At 39.0% G+C, this 22,717-nt stretch overlaps 1 protein-coding gene and 1 long non-coding RNA gene across 3 annotated transcripts; one reads left to right on the plus strand and one right to left on the minus strand.

Moving 5' to 3' along the window:
• The first annotated feature begins 6,288 nt into the window (after nt 1-6,288).
• On the plus strand, nt 6,289-19,660 carry LOC306822015 (myosin heavy chain, fast skeletal muscle-like). Its single transcript, XM_079340709.1, has 38 exons — nt 6,289-6,396; nt 6,509-6,665; nt 6,813-6,840; nt 6,969-7,077; nt 7,157-7,249; nt 7,328-7,391; nt 7,471-7,569; nt 7,651-7,754; nt 7,911-8,049; nt 8,505-8,623; nt 8,700-8,849; nt 8,944-9,114; nt 9,210-9,516; nt 9,657-9,727; nt 10,753-10,840; nt 11,092-11,209; nt 11,295-11,418; nt 11,503-11,639; nt 12,093-12,348; nt 12,430-12,672; nt 12,755-12,931; nt 13,032-13,177; nt 13,263-13,353; nt 13,652-14,041; nt 14,147-14,273; nt 14,405-14,523; nt 14,627-14,823; nt 14,911-15,094; nt 15,177-15,342; nt 15,569-15,693; nt 15,825-16,133; nt 16,238-16,441; nt 16,521-16,646; nt 18,027-18,197; nt 18,283-18,387; nt 19,007-19,102; nt 19,283-19,414; nt 19,541-19,660. The coding sequence occupies exons 1-38, from the start codon at nt 6,319-6,321 to the stop codon at nt 19,559-19,561; spliced, it is 5,541 nt and encodes a 1,846-aa protein (XP_079196835.1). The 5' UTR covers nt 6,289-6,318; the 3' UTR covers nt 19,562-19,660.
• On the minus strand, nt 17,289-19,394 carry LOC306822016. 2 transcript variants are annotated; one of them, XR_013778848.1, is made up of 4 exons: nt 19,300-19,386; nt 18,512-18,563; nt 18,078-18,201; nt 17,289-17,494 (listed from the first exon to the last, which is right to left on the minus strand). It is a non-coding gene; the product is annotated as an uncharacterized lncRNA (long non-coding RNA). The 2 variants fall into 2 exon arrangements; XR_013778847.1 differs by lacking the exon at nt 18,512-18,563 and having other exon boundaries at nt 19,304-19,394.
• Nucleotides 19,661-22,717: the final 3,057 nt, after the last annotated feature.

Below are 22,717 nucleotides of genomic sequence, written 5' to 3' on the forward strand. Positions count from 1 at the left end.
GCCATTAAAATACTTTTAGCACTGTCTGTTTTTGAAGGATGTTAACCTTGTTAACTGGAGCTGTGTCTTCAGGGTTTTAAGGTTCAAGGATATTCTTTTGAACATTTTATAGGATGCCTGAACAATCACTTTCATTAATCCTGCAGTCTTTAAAGCATGTTCATGTTAAGTTAAACTCAAAAACTCTCAAATCTTGTCAAATCTTGTGTGCGTTCATGTCAAGGTTAATCATCTGTTGATGAAAATGAGGTCACAGAACTGAATTCTGACTGCTGCTTCTGTCCATATTTGTAAATCTCCTGAGATTAGGGTGTGAGGAGGTGAGAAGTGTGTGTGGTAAATTGTGTGGGGGGTATAGTTTGTGGGGAGGGCAATACCGCTGGGGTTGCTGTCAGTTTCTTGCTGTCCTAATAGTTGTCACAAGTCACAAGGATGTGTGTGTACTAATATTGGTTGAGGGGGTCACTGCCATCTTTTAAACACCAAAGGGTGCCTCAAGTTGCGAAGGTGAAAACATGCTGCTTATGTTACCAGCTTCTCAATCATCATCACCTTCTGTTCCTTTAACAGCTACATCACCAGCTCCTTCTGAGTGAATGATTCAACAGTAAGTTGAGGATTCAAAAATGTGAAAACCAAATTTACAAATACAATCTCATGTATGTATTCTGTTCCTACAGTGTCTCAAGGGCGTGTTTGAATCTACCTCCCCACCCCTTGGAGAGATGACAGGGAAACACCCAGTGGAGACTCTCAGAGCCCAATTAAAATATGGTAAGACTCACTTGCACATCTATATTTATTTATATATCGATAACAGGATTCATGATTTGAAATTTAAGTACCAACATGTCAGCACTTCACTGAATTGGAAAAACTAGTGATAATGTGTTTGGTCAGAACATGGCTGGTAAGGAATGGCTTTTTGGAATGTGTAGTGTTCAGGGCTCAGGGAAAACAACTTCACATGCAATATAGCACATCTTTCGGAAATTACACCTGCCATGACATAACAAAGATATTATTTTAGTTGTCTGATTGTTGTTTAGTTGTTGATGTGTCATGAAAGCATATATGATTAGGGTTGCTAAGATTTAGGTGCAGTGATTCAATAGCATTAGTCTTGGACTGCATTCGGAGTTACTGTATGACATTATGGAGGGTGATCTTATATACATAGGCTAACACTGAATGTCACTGCGCACATACGCGCAAGTTCCGATTATATTTAAAAAGAGGACAGCTGTGACAAAAACATTAAACAACAGCTAAACAAACGATGCCACACCCACAAAAAAAGACATACGGGCCTAGTACAGTGTTATGTTATCAAACAAAGTAACACAACGTTGGCTGAGTAATTTCATCCTGCCCAAATGATTTATTCTGGCTTTTGTTAACAACGGTTCGCTAGTGTTAGCATAAATTCAAAAGCTTTTCAGACTAATATGAAATATTCAAAGTGAAAATGGTTTGAACATGCATGAATAGAAAGATACACACACACACACACACACACACACACACACACACACACACACACAGATTCCTGGCTTTATAGACAGACAGACAGACAGACAGACAGACAGACAGACAGACAGACAGACAGACAGACAGACAGACAGACAGACAGATAGACAGATAGACAGATAGATAGATAGATAGATAGATAGATAGACAGACAGACAGACAGACAGACAGACAGACAGACAGACAGACAGACAGACAGACAGACAGATAGATAGATAGATAGATAGATAGATAGATAGATAGATAGATAGATAGATAGATAGATAGATTGAAAACTTACAAGAATTTGAAAACTTACAAGAGACAGATTAAAGTATAGTTTTCCTTTTATTTAGACAGTGCACATACAGACATACGAATGAACTGAATTGATCATTATTGTATGTACTTTATATGTGTATTTGAAAAATACTTGATCCTAAAGTATTTCTTTTCTCTATAAGTCTTAACCAAAAGCTTCAGAAGAAATGTAAAGCTGTTTCCACAAGCTGTTTTGTCATATTCAAACTGCACAAGTAAATTAATTGCGTCCCTTTGAACCATTTCAAAATGATTGAATAGAGATGAAACCTTAAAGTTTACTCATTTACTTGTTTTTTCTCCATGTAAGAAACAGATGAAGTAAAATAGGAAACAAACTCAGCAACAAACTGATGTTTTATCATTTGTCATCTACAGCCCTCAAGAGGTGGAAAGACAAGATGACAAAGAAGAAGGAAAATGAGACCAACAATACATGAAAATGTAAATTTAATCAAGATTGAAAGATTTGAGGAAGAACACTATCTGAAAAAGGTAACTTTGAGTTGTGGTTAATTCATGTGAGGACATACATGTGTCGTTCAAAAGTATTGTGATAATGGTAGGGTAGGTAATTTCCTCCAGATACACTTTTTAAGTTTTTGGTTGAAACTGTCTTTATGTCCTGACAGTAGTTAAGATCTTATGTGCTCTAAAAAAGGAATGAAGAAAATCTGCCATCTGTAGCAGCTGCAAGCCTGTAAAAACTTTGACCAATGTCGGATAACAGTACGTTTTTTCATAAATCAATCAATCCTCTCTACCCCATGCATGCACGAGCCCACACTGACTGAGCTGAAATCAGCTTCATGGCGCTCGTGCATGTAAGTGAGGGCCGTGGCTTTTGAGAGAGCACAGAGGGGAGGGGGTGAGTGAATACGGCGAATGGGAAGGATGGTACTTTCAAAATCTTGCTAGTTTTCTAAAATGACCTACCCTGCCTTTAAGTGTGTTTGCAGCAAATGAAAAAGAAAAACAAAAATGAAGAGGGCGTTGACTTCATTGTAACATTTCAGATGAATCTGAATAGATTAACATGCAGGCCAGGTCAAACATGCACCTAACCATTGACACATAATAATGAAATGCAAATATGTAGGGTTCATTTACAAAACATGTTATAAGGAAAATATAATCATACCAGCTTCACCCTGGCTGAGATCAGATGGCAGTCGGATGGCAGATTCGTCATTATTCTGGAAATCAAGCATAGTTCAGTCTAGACATACTATCAGCATCATCCATCAAACAAAAACAAAAAACAGCAACTTGTAAGAGTTTTAGAGCTGACAGGTAACAACAGCATTATTTTGAGTAATGTATATCTGATCTCAGATTAAGTCCTGGTAACCACATGACATTTCACAGGCATTCATAAGTATTTAACTTACCTGCTTTCAGTTATAGGAATCATTTCAAACTGTTTTCACTAACATAAGGAAAGAAAACTGTCTCTCCCAATCTCTGTTTACCTTGTTCATCTCTGACTACATATTAATGGTTTATTTCTGACATCAGTGTAAATAGAAACACACAAATGCGCCATGTGCTGCTCGGACTTGTGCTAAGATGTCCGATTTATTATACACTAGGGAATAAGATGCTTTGGAATGCAAAAATGTCACGGCCACCCTGAAAAGTAGACTGTGTTTCTGAGAAAGTAACAGGTGGTCTATTAATTGGACAAGCTGTTGATTTGTTTATATTAGTTTTTGACAACACAGATAAATCAAACCAGAAAGAATAATTGAGACAAGGTTTTTATCTATTGTTCATTTTCACAAACTTACTATTTGCCTGAGGTTTATTTAATCATGTGGTTATGACTTTTTCTTAGTGACCTCTCCTTGTTAACAGCACAGTGTATCTTTTTCTGCTGCAGATTACAGCGATGTTTACCTGACACCAAGAAAGCCATGCAGGAACATTAACTCTCCAAAAACCAAAGTGGTGACTGATGTGCGCATACCACATTAGCTCATCTGACTTTATTAACCATCATCTGTCACTCCTGGCAACCAACGCACTGCTCTTACTTTACTAACATTTAAGAAAGATGAATTGCTTTTTCTTCGTCAATATTTATATTTACTCTGTATCATGAACCAAGCAGCTGCTTACACCAAATATGGGTGGCACTTTTTTCCAAATACCTTGAGGACAAACATGTCAGGCCTTTCTGGTAGAAATTAATGTAATAACTCCTAAAATATAAACCAAAGATGATGTTAGGGAAACTTCATGTTGACAGTTTTTTTTTTTATTAACATTGAAAAAACTTTCTTGATAAATGTACCTTTCAATATCACAAAATGTTGCAAGAAAAAAACGTTTCATGGTAACTTGCTATACTCTGTCCAATCACAGAGATGACAATATGATCTTTTTTTTTTTTTTTTTTAAAGTTCTGTTTACAACAGAAAAGCCAGCAATGACTCTTGAAAATGACAAAAAAAAATCTTTCCTGCCTAAAGCTAACTACATAGAAGAGCTGGGCACGACCCCTGCACTCTGATGAAACATTCACCTCAATATGTAAGTCTGTTCATCCAACCCCAACAGTCATTTGCTGCTCCAGCTGAGTACGTAAATGTAGTGTTTAAATGAACATTAAGGATTGCTGTGAACATAATCCACGCTGCAATTACGTTGTCATCACAATGCAATCAAGAAAACAGTTACAGAATAGAATTTCTAGGAGGCAGGATTAAGCATTTGAAGAATCAGATTCCCTAAAAGACACAAACAATAAGCGATAAGCCAGTGTCATGCATCACTGATCGCATCAAACTAACAGAAGTGGCAATACATTTGTACAGATCTGTACTTACCTTTGAACACAACCTAACCTATTTGACCCTGGTGAGTTTATGACCAAGTCACATTACTGATGCCACGAATAAGGTGCTTCACGGCCTGGAATTTTTCTCTGAGTTGCCTGGTCACAACACACTGAAATACATCTGACATGCAATTAACAGAAGTGTCCATGCATTTGTCAACAATTGTTAAAGTAAGAGCTTGAGTACTTGTGAGCTGGAGGCTAAATTTGTTTTAAGTCCCAATAAGACTGTTTGGAGGGAGCAGACATATTGAATATCACCTTGTATGGCACTTAACTGACACCACGAGAGAATACTTTCACAGTGCCTGGGTGTCCTCTTTCTTTAGAGGGATAACACTGCAGGATAATGGGTGAAAATGGAATCTTAATTAAGCTTCGACATGGCCCTATTCTCAAGAGAAGCTTAAAATAATGTGGCTGCCAAAGGATTGTTTCAGGGTGAAACTAAATTAAATGAGTGCATTTACTTGTAAAACAATAATCCCTGAAAACAATAATTTCTAGGCCACATTCATCTATTGTTTTAGTAATAGCTTCATACCTAGTTTTAATTAATACCAGAGCCTCACAAAGTCATTGAGAAATGCAATGTAAATCAATTATTCAGTGTAGTGAATTCACTCTGTCAAAGTATGATCTGTTCAAGGGTTAAAATACACAGGCATATCCAGGAAGCATGATCTGGCAGTAATCTACAGTTTCATGAAATGTTTTTTTTTATTTAACAGGATAGAATGACACCATTTGGGACGATGAGGTTTAGAGACCATCTGACAGCATGTTTCAGAGACCAGCTCAGTGGCCTTAATGGGGGTTGTGCTGCATGGTGTCCAGAGATTTCAGTATAAAATAAGCACTCCCAGGCTTGTCAGAAGTTTTGGACTGACAGGCTGCCTACGAAGGTGAGTGCTTTCCTTTTTCTCTGCCCGGTGCTTCAAATGAACAAGCTCTTCAAGAGTTCATTGCAGGATAATGGAAAGAAGCTGATTTTAGTTTTCGTGAAACTTGCAAGTGGGTCTGTCTTGTTGTTTCCTGATTGGACTTTCACTTTTCTTAGGATCTACAAAACAACTGCATCACTCACACCAAAAAGGTAAATGAAGCTAGTGCAACTTCTGACTAAAAGTTGGTACTAAGATAACTTCAAAATCTGAATGAAAAAGAAACACTCCTTTATTTTAATAAATGTTATCTTTGTTATTAAGAATGTTCTTGTTTTATTTTAACTTGATTTGTTCTTACAGAGGGAGTCATGAGTGGGGACGCAGACATGGAGTGTTTTGGCAAAGCTGCCATTTTCCTCCGGAAATCTGCAAAGGAGCGAGTAGAGGCTCAAAACATGCCCTTTGATGCAAAGACAGCATTTTATGTGGCAGAACCCAAAGAGTTTTATTTGAAGGGGAAACTAGTGAAGAAGGAAGGTGGCAAAGCCACAGTTGAAATTGAAGGTGGGAAGGTATGTGGACATTGAAGGCACAAATTATATACAATAGCCATCCATGAAGGAAATGAGTAACTTACCCTGATCAGATTGTGCTGCACAGTCTAAAAACGACTTCTTCACTGCGTTGGTTTAGACCCTCACTGTGAAGGAGGATGAGATATTCCCCATGAACCCTCCAAAGTTCGATAAGATTGAGGACATGGCCATGATGACCCACCTCAGTGAACCCTCTGTGCTGTATAACCTCAAAGAGCGCTATGCAGCATGGATGATCTATGTAAGACTTCTGCAAACTTTAAATAAGTTTAAACATGTTTTGTGCAGTTTATAGATAAGGTTTTGCAAGTCTTAAGATGACATTACATGTCTGTGTCCCTTTTTCAAAACAGACCTACTCTGGGCTGTTCTGTGTGACTGTGAACCCCTACAAGTGGCTCCCAGTGTACGACTCAGGGGTTGTCACAGGATACAGAGGGAAAAAGAGGATTGAGGCTCCACCCCACATCTTCTCTATCTCTGACAATGCCTATCAGTTCATGCTCCAAGGTATCACTTTTTAGGACACAATCCATTTGATGCCACTAATAATCATGCATTTTAATGTGCTGTGTGACTGGTTTTAAAAAAAGAAACATACTATTAAAGATACATCACTGCAATAATAACTTGTGTATGATTGACTTCTCTCAACAGATCGTGAGAACCAGTCAATCCTGATTACGTAAGTCATTGTGGAAAGGAGCTAATTTGAACTGTTTTAACTCAGTTTGAAGCTGTCATCACCTCCGTGTTTTTGTTTTTTTTTGTCTGACTTGCACTACTTATTGAATATGTTTGTCTGCATTTAAGCGGAGAATCTGGTGCAGGGAAGACTGTCAACACCAAACGTGTCATCCAGTACTTTGCGACAATCGCAGTGGCTGGTGGAAAGAAAGTAGAGCAGACTGGAAAGATGCAGGTAGATAATATGATATACTTTAAATTATCTTTAGATAAAAATCCAAATTATAACTAAAGTCATGTGACATTGTCTTAAGGGGTCTCTGGAAGATCAAATCATTGCAGCCAATCCCTTGCTTGAGGCCTATGGTAATGCCAAAACAGTGAGAAATGACAACTCATCTCGCTTTGTAAGTTTTTGTTCAATAGATCCAAGAACTTCGACTTTGAGCAAATATCTCCATGCTCACAGCTGTCTCTTTATACAGGGTAAATTTATTCGCATCCATTTTGGAACGACCGGAAAGCTGGCTTCAGCTGATATTGAAACGTGTAAGCTTTTGGACCTTCTTCATCCAGAAGATTTAATACGAAGACAAACTCCAAATCATTTTACTTCTGTGTTCTACAGATCTGCTGGAGAAATCTCGAGTGACATTCCAGCTGTCTGCTGAGAGGAGCTACCACATCTTCTATCAGCTCATGACAGGCCACAAACCCGAGCTGATAGGTGAGCAATGATCCATATTTAATTTTCAAAATAAATACATGCTTTGTATCATGTCTGTGTCATACATCAACTCTTTTTCAGATGCTCTCCTCATCACCAAAAATCCGTATGACTTTCCCATGATCAGTCAGGGTGAAATCAGTGTCAAGAGTATCGATGATGTTGAAGAATTCAACGCAACCGATGTAAGTTTTCCATCCTTAAAACGTAAAAAAAAAAAATCCAATACGTCTTTTGTCAATTTTCATTTAAGCAGTTGATAACAGACAGTAAAGCCGTGGTTGTACTCAAAGACAAAAACAAACAACAAGAAATCTATTTTTGATTTTTGCATTCTACAGACTGCTATCGACATCCTGGGCTTCACAGCGGATGAGAAACACGGCATTTACAAGCTGACTGGCGCTGTGATGCATCATGGAAACATGAAGTTCAAGCAGAAACAGCGTGAAGAGCAAGCTGAGCCTGATGGCACTGAGGGTAACAGCTGGAGATCAAGCCTCAATTTCATGTCACAGTACAAATAATATACTATCACTTTTCATATCATTTAATTGGAGCACCTTTATTACACGTCATCTGTTAATTTAACCACGTTTCCAAAATTCAAAATGACTGAGCTGTCAAAATTACCCTTAGCCTGGGTAAGGAGTCCTGTTTACTGGAGGGAGACGAGAACAGAAACTTCTTGTCCGAATGGTTGGGACTTTTTATGTGGATCTGCAGATGAATTCAAAACACATATCGTCAGGAAAAATAACTTTGTATGTCCCTGGAAATGCTGGATCTGTGTTGTTTCGGGAATGTCTTCCCATACCTGGGATGAACATGAGACAAAGGATTTGTATAATATGTAAGCCTGCCATAGCATGAGAGATCTTTAGCAGTCACCTTTTTGACCAATGAGAGATGTCTGTGCCTTCTGTTTTTATCAGTGGCTGATAAAGTCGCCTACCTCCTGGGCCTAAACTCTGCTGATATGCTGAAGTCTTTATGTTACCCAAGAGTCAAGGTCGGCAATGAAATGGTGGTTAAAGGGCAAACTGTTTCACAGGTAATCTTCATAAAAATACCACTAATTATCAATCAAAGATATCACTTGCTTTAACCAAAACCTGTTTTGTCTGTAGGTGCATAATTCTGTCAGCGCTCTCTGCAAGTCTGTCTATGAGAAAATGTTCTTGTGGATGGTGGTCAGAATTAATGAGATGTTGGATACCAAGCAGCCCAGAAGCTTTTTCATTGGTGTCCTGGATATTGCTGGGTTTGAAATCTTTGATGTAAGTTAACAGCATGTTGCAAGTGTCCATTATTTCATTGTGAGCCAGCAGCAGTAATATTTTAAACTGCATGTCTGTCCTTTTCCATCTTAAGTTCAACAGCTTGGAGCAGCTGTGCATCAACTTCACCAACGAGAAACTGCAACAGTTTTTCAACCACCACATGTTTGTGCTGGAGCAAGAGGAGTACAAGAAAGAAGGAATTGAATGGGAGTTCATTGACTTTGGTATGGATCTGGCTGCCTGCATTGAGCTGATTGAGAAGGTACTACTGGCGACATTAAAATCATTTTTTCACACAATTGTATTCCAACCATTGCATAACAATAGTGATGTTTGTATTTTTTGTTACCATGACAGCCAATGGGCATCTTCTCCATCCTTGAAGAGGAGTGCATGTTCCCCAAGGCATCAGACGTCACCTTCAAGAACAAACTGTACGACCAGCATCTTGGTAAAAGTGCCCCCTTCCAGAAACCAAAACCTGCCAAAGGCAAGGCTGAGGCTCACTTCTCCCTGGTGCACTACGCTGGTACTGTGGATTATAATGTGAACGGCTGGCTTGATAAGAACAAAGACCCTCTGAACGACTCAGTGGTTCAGCTCTACCAGAAGTCTTCTTCAAAGCTGCTGGCTTTACTTTACGCCTCTCATTCCTCAGGAGATGGTAGGATTTTTATTGTCATATTTCAAGAATAGACCCACTATTAACATGTATGGAACATCAGCCTGAAATCAACAGTGCATTTGTTAGTCTATATTACTAGATACTAAATGAAAAAGTAAAAATCTACATTTGTTTCACAGATAGTAAAGGTGGAAAGAAGGGTGGCAAAAAGAAGGGAGGATCCTTCCAGACAGTATCAGCTCTCTTCAGGGTATTTCTTTCTTTTTTTCTTTTTTTCTTTTTTTTTCAAAAAGACATTTTACCCCAGAGCACCATCATTAATGCCGGGTGGTTGTTATCCCATATAATATACCCAATGAAAAGTACTTGTCATCAGAATTTTTCAAAATATGACAAACTAGAGTCTTATTCTTTTATTAGATTTCAAACAAAATGAAAAAAAAATCCACCCATTCCTGTGACGTTTGAGACGTTTGTTTTGGAGAAGGGAAACACCTTGGCCTTCAAAGACCCCCAGGGACCCATGACACACAGACAAATAAAAATCATAATGATTATAATGTAAATAAGTTTGCTCAGGTGAAAATCACCCAGCGATAGTGTTCTAGGGTATACTTATGATATCTCTAAATGACGTTTATCTACTATTTCTTTTTCACACAAAAAGGTTGCATTACGTTTTATGAGTGATACACTATCTTGTTGTTGTAGCAGACCAGGTTTGTTGGGTTACCACCTGTGTGACCAACTCCACAAAGCAAGTGATGGTCAACATTCACTGTCATCATTCACTTATGGCTCTTTGTAACATCACATAAACAAGTGTCTTGAGATTATAAGACATTATGAATTGGTGCTTTACGAATAATGACTGATCAATTTATTACACAGCAAACTGTAGGAAAAGCAATAAATAAACCCTTCAATTTCCAGAACTCCTTTTTAACATACATGTATGTAAAATTTAGGTTTTAATTTTGATAGACAAACCAAAAAAAATCTGGAACCAATATTGGTTCCAGCTTGTGTCATTAACTTGTAGTATATTTGTGCTTGAACAGCTCAATATTGCTCAGCCTTTTCATATATATATATATATATATATATATATACACACACACACACACACACACACACACACACACACACACACTATTTTGTCCACATTTTTATACTGTTGAACTATATCATGTACAAGTACAAATGTTGTGAAGTCATATTAGTGGAAAAACATTTTGGGGAAATGGAAATAATCAAAGTTCTGTCCCTCAACAGGAAAACTTGGGCAAGCTGATGACTAACTTAAGGAGCACACACCCCCACTTTGTACGCTGTTTGATTCCTAATGAATCTAAAACACCAGGCAAGTCCCAAAAAACAATGTGCTGTTTCTAACTGACAGAAATGTCATGTTCCTTACATTCACCTTGAACGTTTTCATAACTTTATAACATTTTCACCAAATGAACGCACTTCATTCTTATTGAATGACTGAGTCTGTCTGTTTCGTATCCTCTGAGTGATAATTCAAAGCAGGGCAATATCTATAGACAATCCTTTGCAGTTTTGCTCGTCGTCATATTAGTTAGAAGGGTGTTTTTGTTACTGCTTCAGGTCTCATGGAGAACTTCCTGGTCATCCATCAGCTGAGGTGTAACGGTGTGCTGGAAGGAATCAGGATCTGCAGGAAAGGTTTCCCAAGCAGAATCCTCTACGGTGACTTCAAGCAGAGGTACGGGAGCTATTGTAGTACCTTTTTTAGTTTACATGTGTTTATTCTGGTGAGCTACTGATTTTATTGTATGCACTTTTTTCAGATACAAAGTATTAAATGCTAGTGTGATCCCCGAGGGACAGTTCATCGATAACAAGAAGGCCTCAGAGAAACTGCTGGCATCCATAGATGTGGACAAATCCCAATATAAATTTGGCTATACCAAGGTGAACAGACAGACTTCTTGCCCAGTTAGGTCATATCACTATGTACCTCTAGCCAAAAGTAAAACAATTGGTGTCGTTTATCAGGTGTTCTTCAAGGCTGGACTTCTGGGCACGCTGGAGGAGATGAGAGATGAGAAGCTGGTTGAACTGGTCGTGACTACTCAGGCTCTCTTTAGAGGTTACATCATGAGAAAAGAGTTTGTCAAAATGACGCAAAGGAGGTGGGCTTGGTATTTTGTACTTTGCATACAAAAACAGGAGCATTGAAATACATTTTTTATATATTAGACAGAAAACTGTAAACACATTTATTGGAAGACTTTCTGGGACCATTCCAGGGCTAGTGTCCAGGGATTTGCAGGTTCGGACGCCATATGTTTGACATTGTAATGAGAAACAAGCAACTGGGTAGACTGCACATGTGAAAATACTGCCCTTCAAGGCTATTTCACATGAAGGGAGCCATCTACATGTGTCCTCTTTACATATTTGAAACTCTTTTATGCAGGAACACAAAGTGGCATGTGGTGTGTGGAGGGAGCTAAAAGATATCTGACTGTACAAAAAGAATTATGCTCTGTATAGGGTCTCTATAAGAGATGCCTATTGATGACCTATATATTTAATGCTACATTGTTTTACATTTTCATGTCCGTTCTATTTTGTATCTCCAGAGAGGCCATTTACTCCATCCAGTACAACATTCGCGCATTCATGAACGTCAAAACATGGCCATGGATGAAGCTCTACTTCAAGATTAAGCCTCTGCTGAAGAGTGCAGAGACTGAAAAAGAGATGGCACAGATGAAAGAGGACTTTGAAAAGACCAAAGAGGAGCTAGCAAAGGCTCTGGCTAAGAAGAAGGAACTGGAGGAGAAGATGGTTTCTCTTACTCAAGAGAAGAATGACTTGCAGCTACAAATTCAGTCTGTATGTTAAAAAGTGGAGTGGAGAGCCCACTGTTTATCGTGTTGTAAATATTACTAAACCATTGTGTCCTATCAAATGCAGGAGAGTGAAACTATCAGTGATGCAGAGGAAAGGTGTGAGGGGCTCATTAAATCAAAAATCCAGCTCGAGGCCAAACTCAAAGAGACGGCTGAGAGACTGGAGGATGAGGAGGAAATAAATGCTGAGCTCACAGCAAAGAGAAGGAAGCTGGAGGACGAGTGCTCTGAGTTGAAGAAAGACATTGATGACTTGGAGCTCACACTGGCAAAAGTGGAAAAGGAGAAACATGCCACTGAGAACAAGGTTGGTATATCTACGTTTGCATTCTTAAACTGCTGAAATCAGGAAATAACTGATCTCTTTTTTTATATATTCAACTGTTAAGGTTAAAAACCTTGTGGAAGAAATGGCCTCTCAAGATGAGACCATTGCTAAGTTGACAAAAGAGAAAAAAGCCCTCCAAGAGGCCCATCAGCAAATACTTGATGATCTGCAGGCAGAGGAAGACAAAGTCAACACTCTGACGAAGGCTAAAGTCAAGCTGGAGCAACAAGTGGATGATGTAAGCAGCTGCTGTTTTTATTTATTTTTAGTTATGAAGTGATTACACCTACATTTCATGTACATTCTGGTGCTCATTACAATTTATGTGAATGTTTTAGCTTGAAGGTTCTTTGGAGCAGGAGAAGAAAATTCGTATGGACCTCGAGCGATCTAAAAGGAAGCTTGAAGGGGATCTTAAACTAGCTCATGAATCCATAATGGATCTGGAGAACGATAAGCAGCAGTCTGATGAGAAAATAAAGAAGTAATTATCAGACCTTGTTTTTATGAAATCTACACTGATCCAAAATACCAATGTAACATTTGTTTTTTTTGTTACTCTAACAAAGGAGGGACTTCGAGATAAGTCAGCTTCTCAGCAGGATAGAAGATGAGCAGGCAGTTGATGTTCAACTTCAAAAGAAAATCAAGGAACTGCAGGTAATGTGTTGAGGCTTTGCGTAGGGAAGTTTTGTTGAATGGGCCTCAGTTACACATGTTGGCTGTTCTCTGTCACGTGGAAGTGGCTGGAAGTTTGATGGATGCAACTTCAGGGTAAACTTATTTTATATAAATGAAATGAACTCTTTGAACTTTGTGATTCTATCACTTCATTATAATTTGGTCCACATTTATGATAACTGAAAAGAAAGAAGGGAACAATTGTGAAAGTAATATCATATATGAGGCTAAACATGATAATTCAAGCATGACTACATATTTTGTATTTGCATCACAGGCTCGTATTGAGGAATTGGAGGAAGAGATTGAGGCTGAGCGTGCAGCTCGGGCCAAGGTGGAGAAGCAGAGGTCGGATCTCTCCAGGGAACTTGAAGAGATCAGCGAGAGGCTTGAAGAAGCCGGTGGAGCAACATCTGTTCAGATTGAGATGAACAAAAAACGCGAGGCAGAGTTTCAGAAGCTGCGTCGTGACCTGGAAGAGTCCACGCTGCAGCACGAAGCCACTTCTGCAGCCCTCCGCAAGAAGCAAGCTGACAGCGTGGCAGAGCTGGGAGAACAGATCGATAACCTCCAGAGAGTCAAACAGAAGCTGGAGAAAGAGAAGAGCGAGTACAAGATGGAGATTGATGACCTCAGCAGCAACATGGAGACAATTGCCAAATCAAAGGTAAAATTAGTTTCAATCATTTTCATGACAACAACATTATCGTTGTTTTATCATCTAAACAAACATTACGACATTGTTCAAATGGTGTTGATTTTTTGTCTTTAGGGTAATATGGAGAAAATGTGTCGTTCTCTTGAGGATCAACTAAGTGAACTGAAGACCAAGAATGACGAGCACATGCGGCAGCTAAATGACATTAATGTTCAAAGGTCAAGACTGATGACTGAAAATGGTGAGTGTTAGGGCGGAGAGGATGTTAAAAACCTTTGATATTGCAATGTTTCAAAAATGCTTTAAATAATATAAGTTTGCACAAATCCTTAACCAAGGATGTCGAGTAATGCTTCTATATTTTCCTATCAGGGGAATATAGTCGTCAGTTAGAGGAAAAGGATTCTCTTGTTTCACAGCTGACGAGAGGAAAACAGGCTTATGTTCATCAAATTGACGAGCTTAAAAGACAGTTGGAGGAAGAAGTTAAGGTACTGGAGTATGAGTTTTTATGTTGGTACAAATTATGATTTACAATTTATTTATGAAGAGAAAATATTTAATTTGCCACATTATGCATAATATCCTTGTAAGGCCAAGAATGCCCTGGCTCATGCTGTCCAGTCATCCCGTCATGACTGTGATCTGCTCAGAGAGCAGTATGAGGAGGAGCAGGAGGCCAAGTGTGAGCTGCAGCGTTCAATGTCCAAGGCTAACAGTGAGGTGGCTCAATGGAGATCCAAATATGAGACTGATGCCATTCAGCGCACTGAGGAGCTGGAGGAGGCAAAGTAAGTCATTAATATCCTAACTCTGTCTATCACCTTTGTTAAGTATAAATCATAATGTATTGAAAGTATGTGAAATGTTGTCAACAGGAAAAAGCTCGCCCAGCGTCTTCAGGATGCTGAGGAGTCCATCGAGGCTGTGAATGCAAAATGTGCCTCTCTGGAAAAGACTAAACAGAGACTGCAGGGTGAAGTGGAGGATCTAATGATTGATGTGGAGAGAGCTAATGCTCTGGCTGCTAGCCTGGACAAGAAGCAAAGGAACTTTGACAAGGTTTGACATTTTTTGCACCAGGTTGATTCAGCGGGTTACTGCTAGGTGACAGAAAACACTGATTTGTTTTTAACATGTTCAGGTGCTTGCTGAGTGGAAACAGAAGTATGAGGAGAGCCAGGCAGAGTTAGAGGGAGCTCTGAAGGAGGCTCGGGCTTTAAGCACAGAGATGTTTAAAATGAAAAACTCTTACGAAGAAGCTCTGGACCACCTGGAGAACCTGAAGAGAGAGAACAAGAACCTGCAAGGTAAGAAGAAGAAATGATGAATTTCATAATTTGGCATTAATTGAATGTGTTACTGAATAAATGGTATTCAAGAATGAAAACATTTAGAAACTTAAAGATGTGTTTAATAACATGAAACTCCAACTGTTGGAGTTTTGCCATTGGTGTCTTAAAACTAACATTAAAAAAAGAAATGAATGGAATACTGTGTACGGTGTGAATTGTGGATTTTATTTTTTCTAAACAGAGGAAGTCTCTGATTTGACTGAACAAGTTGGTCAATCAGGAAAAACAATTCATGAACTGGAGAAGGGCAAAAAGATGGTAGAGAATGAGAAAGCAGAAATCCAGACTGCTTTGGAGGAGGCTGAGGTACATAGTGCATTATTATGACCTGTTTGCAGAATCTAAAAAAGTTGGAATTTAAAATGTAGGTTCTTCTGAAGAAAAATGACACCCTTCCATATTTTTATAAATCCTGGATCTTACATTTCATATTGCAGGCTACCTTGGAGCACGAGGAATCAAAGATGATCCGTGTCCAGTTGGAGCTCACCCAGGTGAAAAATGAGATTGACAGGAGACTTGCTGAGAAGGACGAGGAGATTGAGCAGATCAAGAGGAACAGCCAGAGAGTGATTGACACCATGCAGAGCACTTTGGATGCTGAGATCAGGAGCAGAAATGATGCCCTGAGAATCAAGAAGAAGATGGAGGGAGACCTCAATGAGATGGAGATTCAGCTGAGCCATGCCAACCGCCAGGCAGCTGAAGCCCAGAAACAGCTGAGGAACGTTCAGGGACAGCTGAAGGTGAAAATTCAACATAAATATGTACACAAATTAACCTACCAGGCTGAATCTACAGGATTTTATACAGAAAATGTTGAATGGAATTTTGATTTTTCTAATTTCAGGATGCCCTGCTGCACCTTGACGATGCTGTCAGAGGCCAGGCGGACCTGAAGGAGCAGGTTGCCATGGTGGAGCGCAGGAACAACCTGATGCTGGCTGAGATCGAGGAGCTGAGAGTTGCTCTGGAGCAGACTGACAGAAGCCGCAAAATAGCTGAACAGGAGCTGGTGGATGCCAGCGAGCGTGTGGGGCTGCTGCACTCTCAGGTATTACACATGTATTTTATTAGACTCTGTCAAAGGCAAGACAATTAGAGAAAGCTTAACATGGTTTTTTTCCCTTTAGAATACCAGCCTCATCAACACCAAGAAGAAGTTGGAAACTGATCTCATCCAGATCCAGGGTGAAGTGGAGGATGCTGTACAAGAAGCTAGAAATGCTGAAGAAAAGGCCAAGAAGGCGATCACTGATGTGAGCTCTGTTTTTCAATGTTTGCATATCCCTTTAAAGGTCCGATTTTTAATCAGAAAGTTGGCCAGATCTGACAGGGACCAGTTTAAGAGATCAGTGACAGATTTGACTGTCCCTTTTCATGTGAATACATTTCAAAGTTGACAACAATTTACAGTATGACAAATAACATACTGCATATAAATAGGAAGCATATATGAACTTTAATGTTAAAAACCTACAATGAAGAAGTTGTTTGCAGTAGTGAGTTGAGTGGTTGTCCAAAAGTAGAAGCAGGTAACGAGTTGCAGACCCGAGTGAACAGGTTGTGGGTTTGTCAGCAGAGCAGTAACAGATAAATAAAATAAAGAATGCTTCTTTCTGATCTCTACAGACAAGTTTAACTCAAAAAATGGATCTCAGGAAGTGCCTGGTATAGCAAAATATTATCTCATTTCTTTTTTATTTCCTTTTTAATATTTTTTACATATACTCTATTAATCCCACAGGGGAAATATTGTGGCTGTTATTGTAGAGACATGCGTCTCACACACACAGGCCTGAATTGTTTTGTTTACTTAAAGCAACAATACGTCACATTTCCACATTTAAATAGTAGTTTCAAAGGTCAGTTTAATAGCACAATAATTTACTCACAGGGAGAATGACAGCTCTCTCATGCCCTATCACATGTTTACTGCAGAATGTAACTTTGGCAGCAGGCCGAGGTCATCTCACAGGAATGTGAACGGCTTTACAGCTCCAGTTCAAACAGCAGCCTTCAGTTATTAAAAGAAACCAGTTAGCCCGTCTCGGTACAGTTTAATCCAATACTTGTGCTTAAAGGGAGGGGGCAGTGGTGGATGAAGCTAAAAAGAGAAAAGGAGAGAGTGACTGAGCATGAAGCAAAGGATACATCCATGCAGATATTATTCAAAACATTCAAAGTAACTGCACGCTATATCATTAGCGTGTCTCCGTTGTATCATGTTTAGCAGCTTTACCGGATACAAAAAGTCATCTAACCCAAGTTATGCCTCAGGTCTGCCAACAAATAAATAGATAAATCCATCTGTCTATCCAAATTGTCTAAAAGGAGCCAATGATGCTATAATATTACGTTTTGGTATTGTAAAAAGAAACTGCAAGCTAATATCCTTGGATGACCATCCCTTTTTTTATTTTTTTCAACATAAAAGATCTCGCCAAAGGTGCACGCGGTTTATTTTCACTTTACCTTAAATGTTGTAAAGTGAAAATAGCACAAGTTGTCAATGGTCTCTGTGATGACTTAAGACGTCCCAGAAAACATTTGTAGTGTCATTTAGCCACCTAATAGCATCTGCCTCTATTTAAACACCCTGAACCCTTTTGAGCTTCTTACAACTGCTCAATGTTTAGGCTGCCATGATGGCAGAGGAGCTGAAGAAGGAGCAGGACACCAGCGCTCACTTGGAGAGGATGAAGAAGAACTTGGAGGTGACAGTGAAGGACCTGCAGCTTCGCCTTGATGAAGCGGAGAATCTGGCCATGAAGGGAGGCAAGAAGCAGCTCCAGAAACTGGAGGCTCGGGTAACTTTGCAAGAGAAAATGGCTGTATTATCACAATTAATCCTTTCAACCTGTCAAAATCAATCCTGCCCTGCTTATTGTTAAGGTCCGAGAGCTTGAGTCTGAGGTGAATGCTGAGCAAAGGCGTGGAGCTGAAGCTGTGAAAAGTGTCCGCAAATATGAACGCAAAGTGAAGGAGCTGTCCTACCAGGTACTGAGAGCGACAACACACATCTTAAACTGTACATCTTTAAGTTTGACCAAACAGAGAAAACTGCTGCCCCTTCTCTCATTGATTTTGCTCAAATAAAGAGCATGTAGAATTTGTTTCAGACCTCTAGGGGGCATGAATCCCCATCATATGCCAGAAGCTCCACCAGTGCTTGACTGGTACTGAAATGACACAGAGCACACAGCAGCTAAGAATAGACAGTCAACTGTGCATATGCAGCTACTAATACATTTGGTTATTTGCTTATACTAGTTTGACTGCATGTATGACATTTATAGATATGTTTCAGGTTTTCAGAGAGAGAACTTACTGTATACTCAGTTCTCTCATGCAGCGTAATTGAGAGAGACAGCACTAACTGAGGATAAATATATGTAAATGCCTCTGCTGTGGTGCATTATTTCATGTATTATGTACTGCCTTGTCTAGGTACTAGTTCTTGTTCGTATTCCTGAAGCTGCTTCACTTTTACTTCAAGCATATGTGGGATTGTGGTGTGTGCTATTGAGTGGATTTTGAAGAAACGCTTCCAACACAAAGGAGTGGTGGTATTCGATTTAGTGTGGGTCTCAAACAAACTATACTATGCCGCCTCTAGACCGAGGAGGACAAGAAGAACATTACCCGCCTTCAGGATCTGGTGGACAAGCTGCAGCTGAAAGTGAAATCCTACAAGAGGCAGGCTGAGGACGCTGTGAGTGTGAAATATTCAACACATGCAGCGCAAATATGTGTCACAGCAGTTACACCTTTTTTAACAGCAGAGGACTGACAGCTTGATACAGAATGATTTATTGACTGTAGTTTTTCATCGTGTACAACTTCAAAGATCATGAAAGATATGACACTGTGAATGTAAATGTGTTCTTCACAGGAGGAGCAGGCCAACACTCACCTGACTAGGTACAGGAAGGTGACGCACGAGATGGAGGAGGCTCAGGAGCGTGCTGACATCGCAGAGACCCAGGTCAACAAGCTGAGGGTCAAAAGCCGTGAAATCGTCAGGGTATAATTGTTTTGATTTCTATATTGTTCCAAAGCAAAAAAAACAACAATTCTGCAGGAAATATCAGCATCTTCGTACAGCAGCTTGTGTTTAACTTCTTCCTGTCCTTGTTGTTTTGGTTTCAAGGTGACTGAGATTAAAGAGTGAGCATCAGCCCTGATGAGACAGTGCAAGACATCCTTCAATATGATGTTTTTGTTTGGTGTGTCAAGTGTGTAACTACAAATAAATCTGCACGCAAATCAACCAATCTTATTTCCCTTAATTTACCAAATGCCTAATTGATCCAATGTATCAAGGTGATTATATACACAAACTTCAAATGTAACGTGATCCTATAAATGCGGCCAGTACTTAAAAATTAATAGAATGTCAGTCAGTGTCTTCACTGTGGGACTACATGTGTAAAGTGGATCATTACACAATGCTTTATAATACAATCAAATCCCAAATAATAATACTAATATTAACTCGTTACAACAACAGATTCCTTTGTCTAAGTGCACCTTCAGACAAAAAGAGAATATAAACAAAGTTAATGACAGTATCACTGGAAACAAACTGTGGTTGATGTTGTGTTTACATCCAAGCACTGTGGCTTTGTCATCAAAATAACTCCATCTCCAACTGAGGTCTGTGGTCCCATGTAAGCTCTTTAGGTTATGATAACTGCAAATCTTCACCTTGTGGTGATAATGTTACTGACAGTCTGGTGACCTTACACATTTATTTTATGTGCTTCAACATATGTCTCACCCTGTCAAGTTGTGCGATAAATATAGACGTATTAGTGAACCATTACACACAGTGGAACGCTTCCTAGCACCAAAGCGTACAGTAAGCAGTGATTTGTCGAGCAGGGAAATGAATTGCAGGACAACAGCTACATTATTGATCTTTTCAAATATTCTTGAATGCAACATTTTAAGTAAAAATAAGTTATGAAATTACAATGTTCCCTGGTGCCTGAGCAGTATTCCTACTGAAAAGTAACATGCTGTGCTGCATTAACTAAACACTAGGCTGATAAGTCATGTTTAAGTACTCATACTGTAAATCAGTAAAGAGGGATTCGAAAAGTTGTAAAGCAATAAAAGCAGTTACATTTGGCAGGATGACTCTATTTTGCACTCTCAGTGTTTCAACTGGAATATGTAGAATAAATGAAAATACTTAAAAAAACATCTCTGAATACAGACTTACTTTGAATACATTTAAAAAGTTGCTTTAAATTAAACAACATTACAATCAATGTATTCTGACTTCCTTTCTATTTGCACCGACTCTCATGATGCTGTTTACCTCTACACATCAATATCATTAGTTTTAAGTTATAGATTGATACAAATACAATGTTCTCAGCCAGAAAGAGGCAACATGATATTATTCCCATTAGAAGATCAATCAGAGAGAGCACAGACCTGAAACATTTTCTATATGATGTCACACAATGGTTGTGCTAGTGTGATCACTGAAACAATGAACAAGGCAACTTGTCATCCAAGAGGTGTTTCTTTAAAAAAAAAAAAAAAAAAGGTGTGTGTGTGTGTGTATTTAAAGGTTACGATGACACTTTCTCTCAATGTTTCGTATAATGCTCGTGAGTCTGTGTTCCTGGGCGATACTGTAACATTCACCAGGATTCATAAAAAGTCTGCTGATGTGAAGACAAACCAAGCCTCAACAAATACAGTATTAACCTTTACCAGCTTTTGAGATTTCCCTGTACAATTTATGTAGAGGTAGCCACTTTCAATATATCTGATGGTATTAGGACCTGAGGGGGCGAATCTGAGAACAACTGATCACTCTTTTACAGCTGCATATTTCAGTGGATCTCTTAGGAACTTACTCTTTATCTTAGCTGAAAATCCAAAATTGGAAAGTGGAAACTTACAGATTTCATAAGTTACTCAAAAATCAAATCCATCGACTATGATCACAACTAATTAATCACTTTCATACAACTGTATTTAGTACAGCATGATTCCAACTTTGTATTTTTAATATCTCATTCTAGTATAACTTTGTATTTCTACAATTGGGACACTTGTTTGTTCTGTTTCATCGTCTAGTAGTTGATGAGTCTTGTTATATTGTGTTGATTGGTTTGAAAGTAAATATGTTCTCAGTGTTGGAGTTGAGCAGCTGAAAGTTCATACAGCATGTTCATGTTTTTCTTTTTAAACAGAATGATTTAAAAACGACTTAAAACTATTTTGCATTAACTTATCAACATAAGCATCAGTGCGTACGTTTGAATGATGTTTGCAACCCCTATAAGATTTGAAGGTTGTGAGTAACAGTTGCCCTTTTGTCAACATGAGACTGACAAGGCAAGGAAGCAAGTGTTTTATATCAAAGGTTATTCACATTAAGACTCAAGGCTGTGACAAATGGCTGAGCTCTGAGAGCATTGCTGAGAAGACAGCTATATTTGTATTTCTACCAAATAAGCACAGCCGGGAGCACAAGAGATCAAGTTTCACATTTTTATATAAAGTCCTATTTTGTCCAGTGTGAAGTCCTCAGTATTTGTCTTCTAATGCCCTCGCTTCATCTTTGCCAGTTCAGTGTCGTCTTTCAACAAGGAAAGAATGCAAACTACCACACTTCAGACAACATGATCCCCTCCTTGCTTCGTATGGGGAACAAACACTTGACTTAAGGGAAGGTCATGCTTCATGCCCGGCCTTGTCTTCACATCATCTGTCAGGGCACACAGTACAACAGGACCATTTACAGAAAGAGTTTAAAAATACATCTACACCCTCGAGACAACACAAGTGCTGTCCAGAAAAACCTGGAGACACAAATCTCATCACCTGTTCACCAAAGATACCTCATCGGACAATTGAGAAATGAATGTCCGTAATAGAATTAACTGATCAAAACAGCTCACATTATGATAGAAGACGCACAGAACTATAAGATCTACCAGCAGAGTCAAAAGAGCCAACGATAACAGTAATAAAGAAGGGTCAGGAACAGTAAACATGGACGTTCAGACCTTCGAATAAAGCTGTCGGTCATGTTTAAACCTTTGACTTTAACAGCACAGAGGGGGATTAGAGGGTCAGAGCCCCCGCAATGACTGGTGACACTGTTAACAATGCAGAGGTGTAATCTGATATGGAGATGTGTGAAAGTGATGTCAGAAGTACATTTTTTAAAAGTTCAAAAGCGATTTAGAACAGGAAGGATAATGTAATGATAATGATGGTCTCGAAAAATGTGATATAAAACCACTTTTTTTATTATTGTAATAAGTCGAGCAATATAACGATCCAAAAACCAATATGA

Source organism: Symphodus melops, assembly GCF_947650265.1.
Source record: "Symphodus melops genome assembly, chromosome: 4".
Taxonomy (NCBI): Eukaryota; Metazoa; Chordata; class Actinopteri; order Labriformes; family Labridae; genus Symphodus; species Symphodus melops.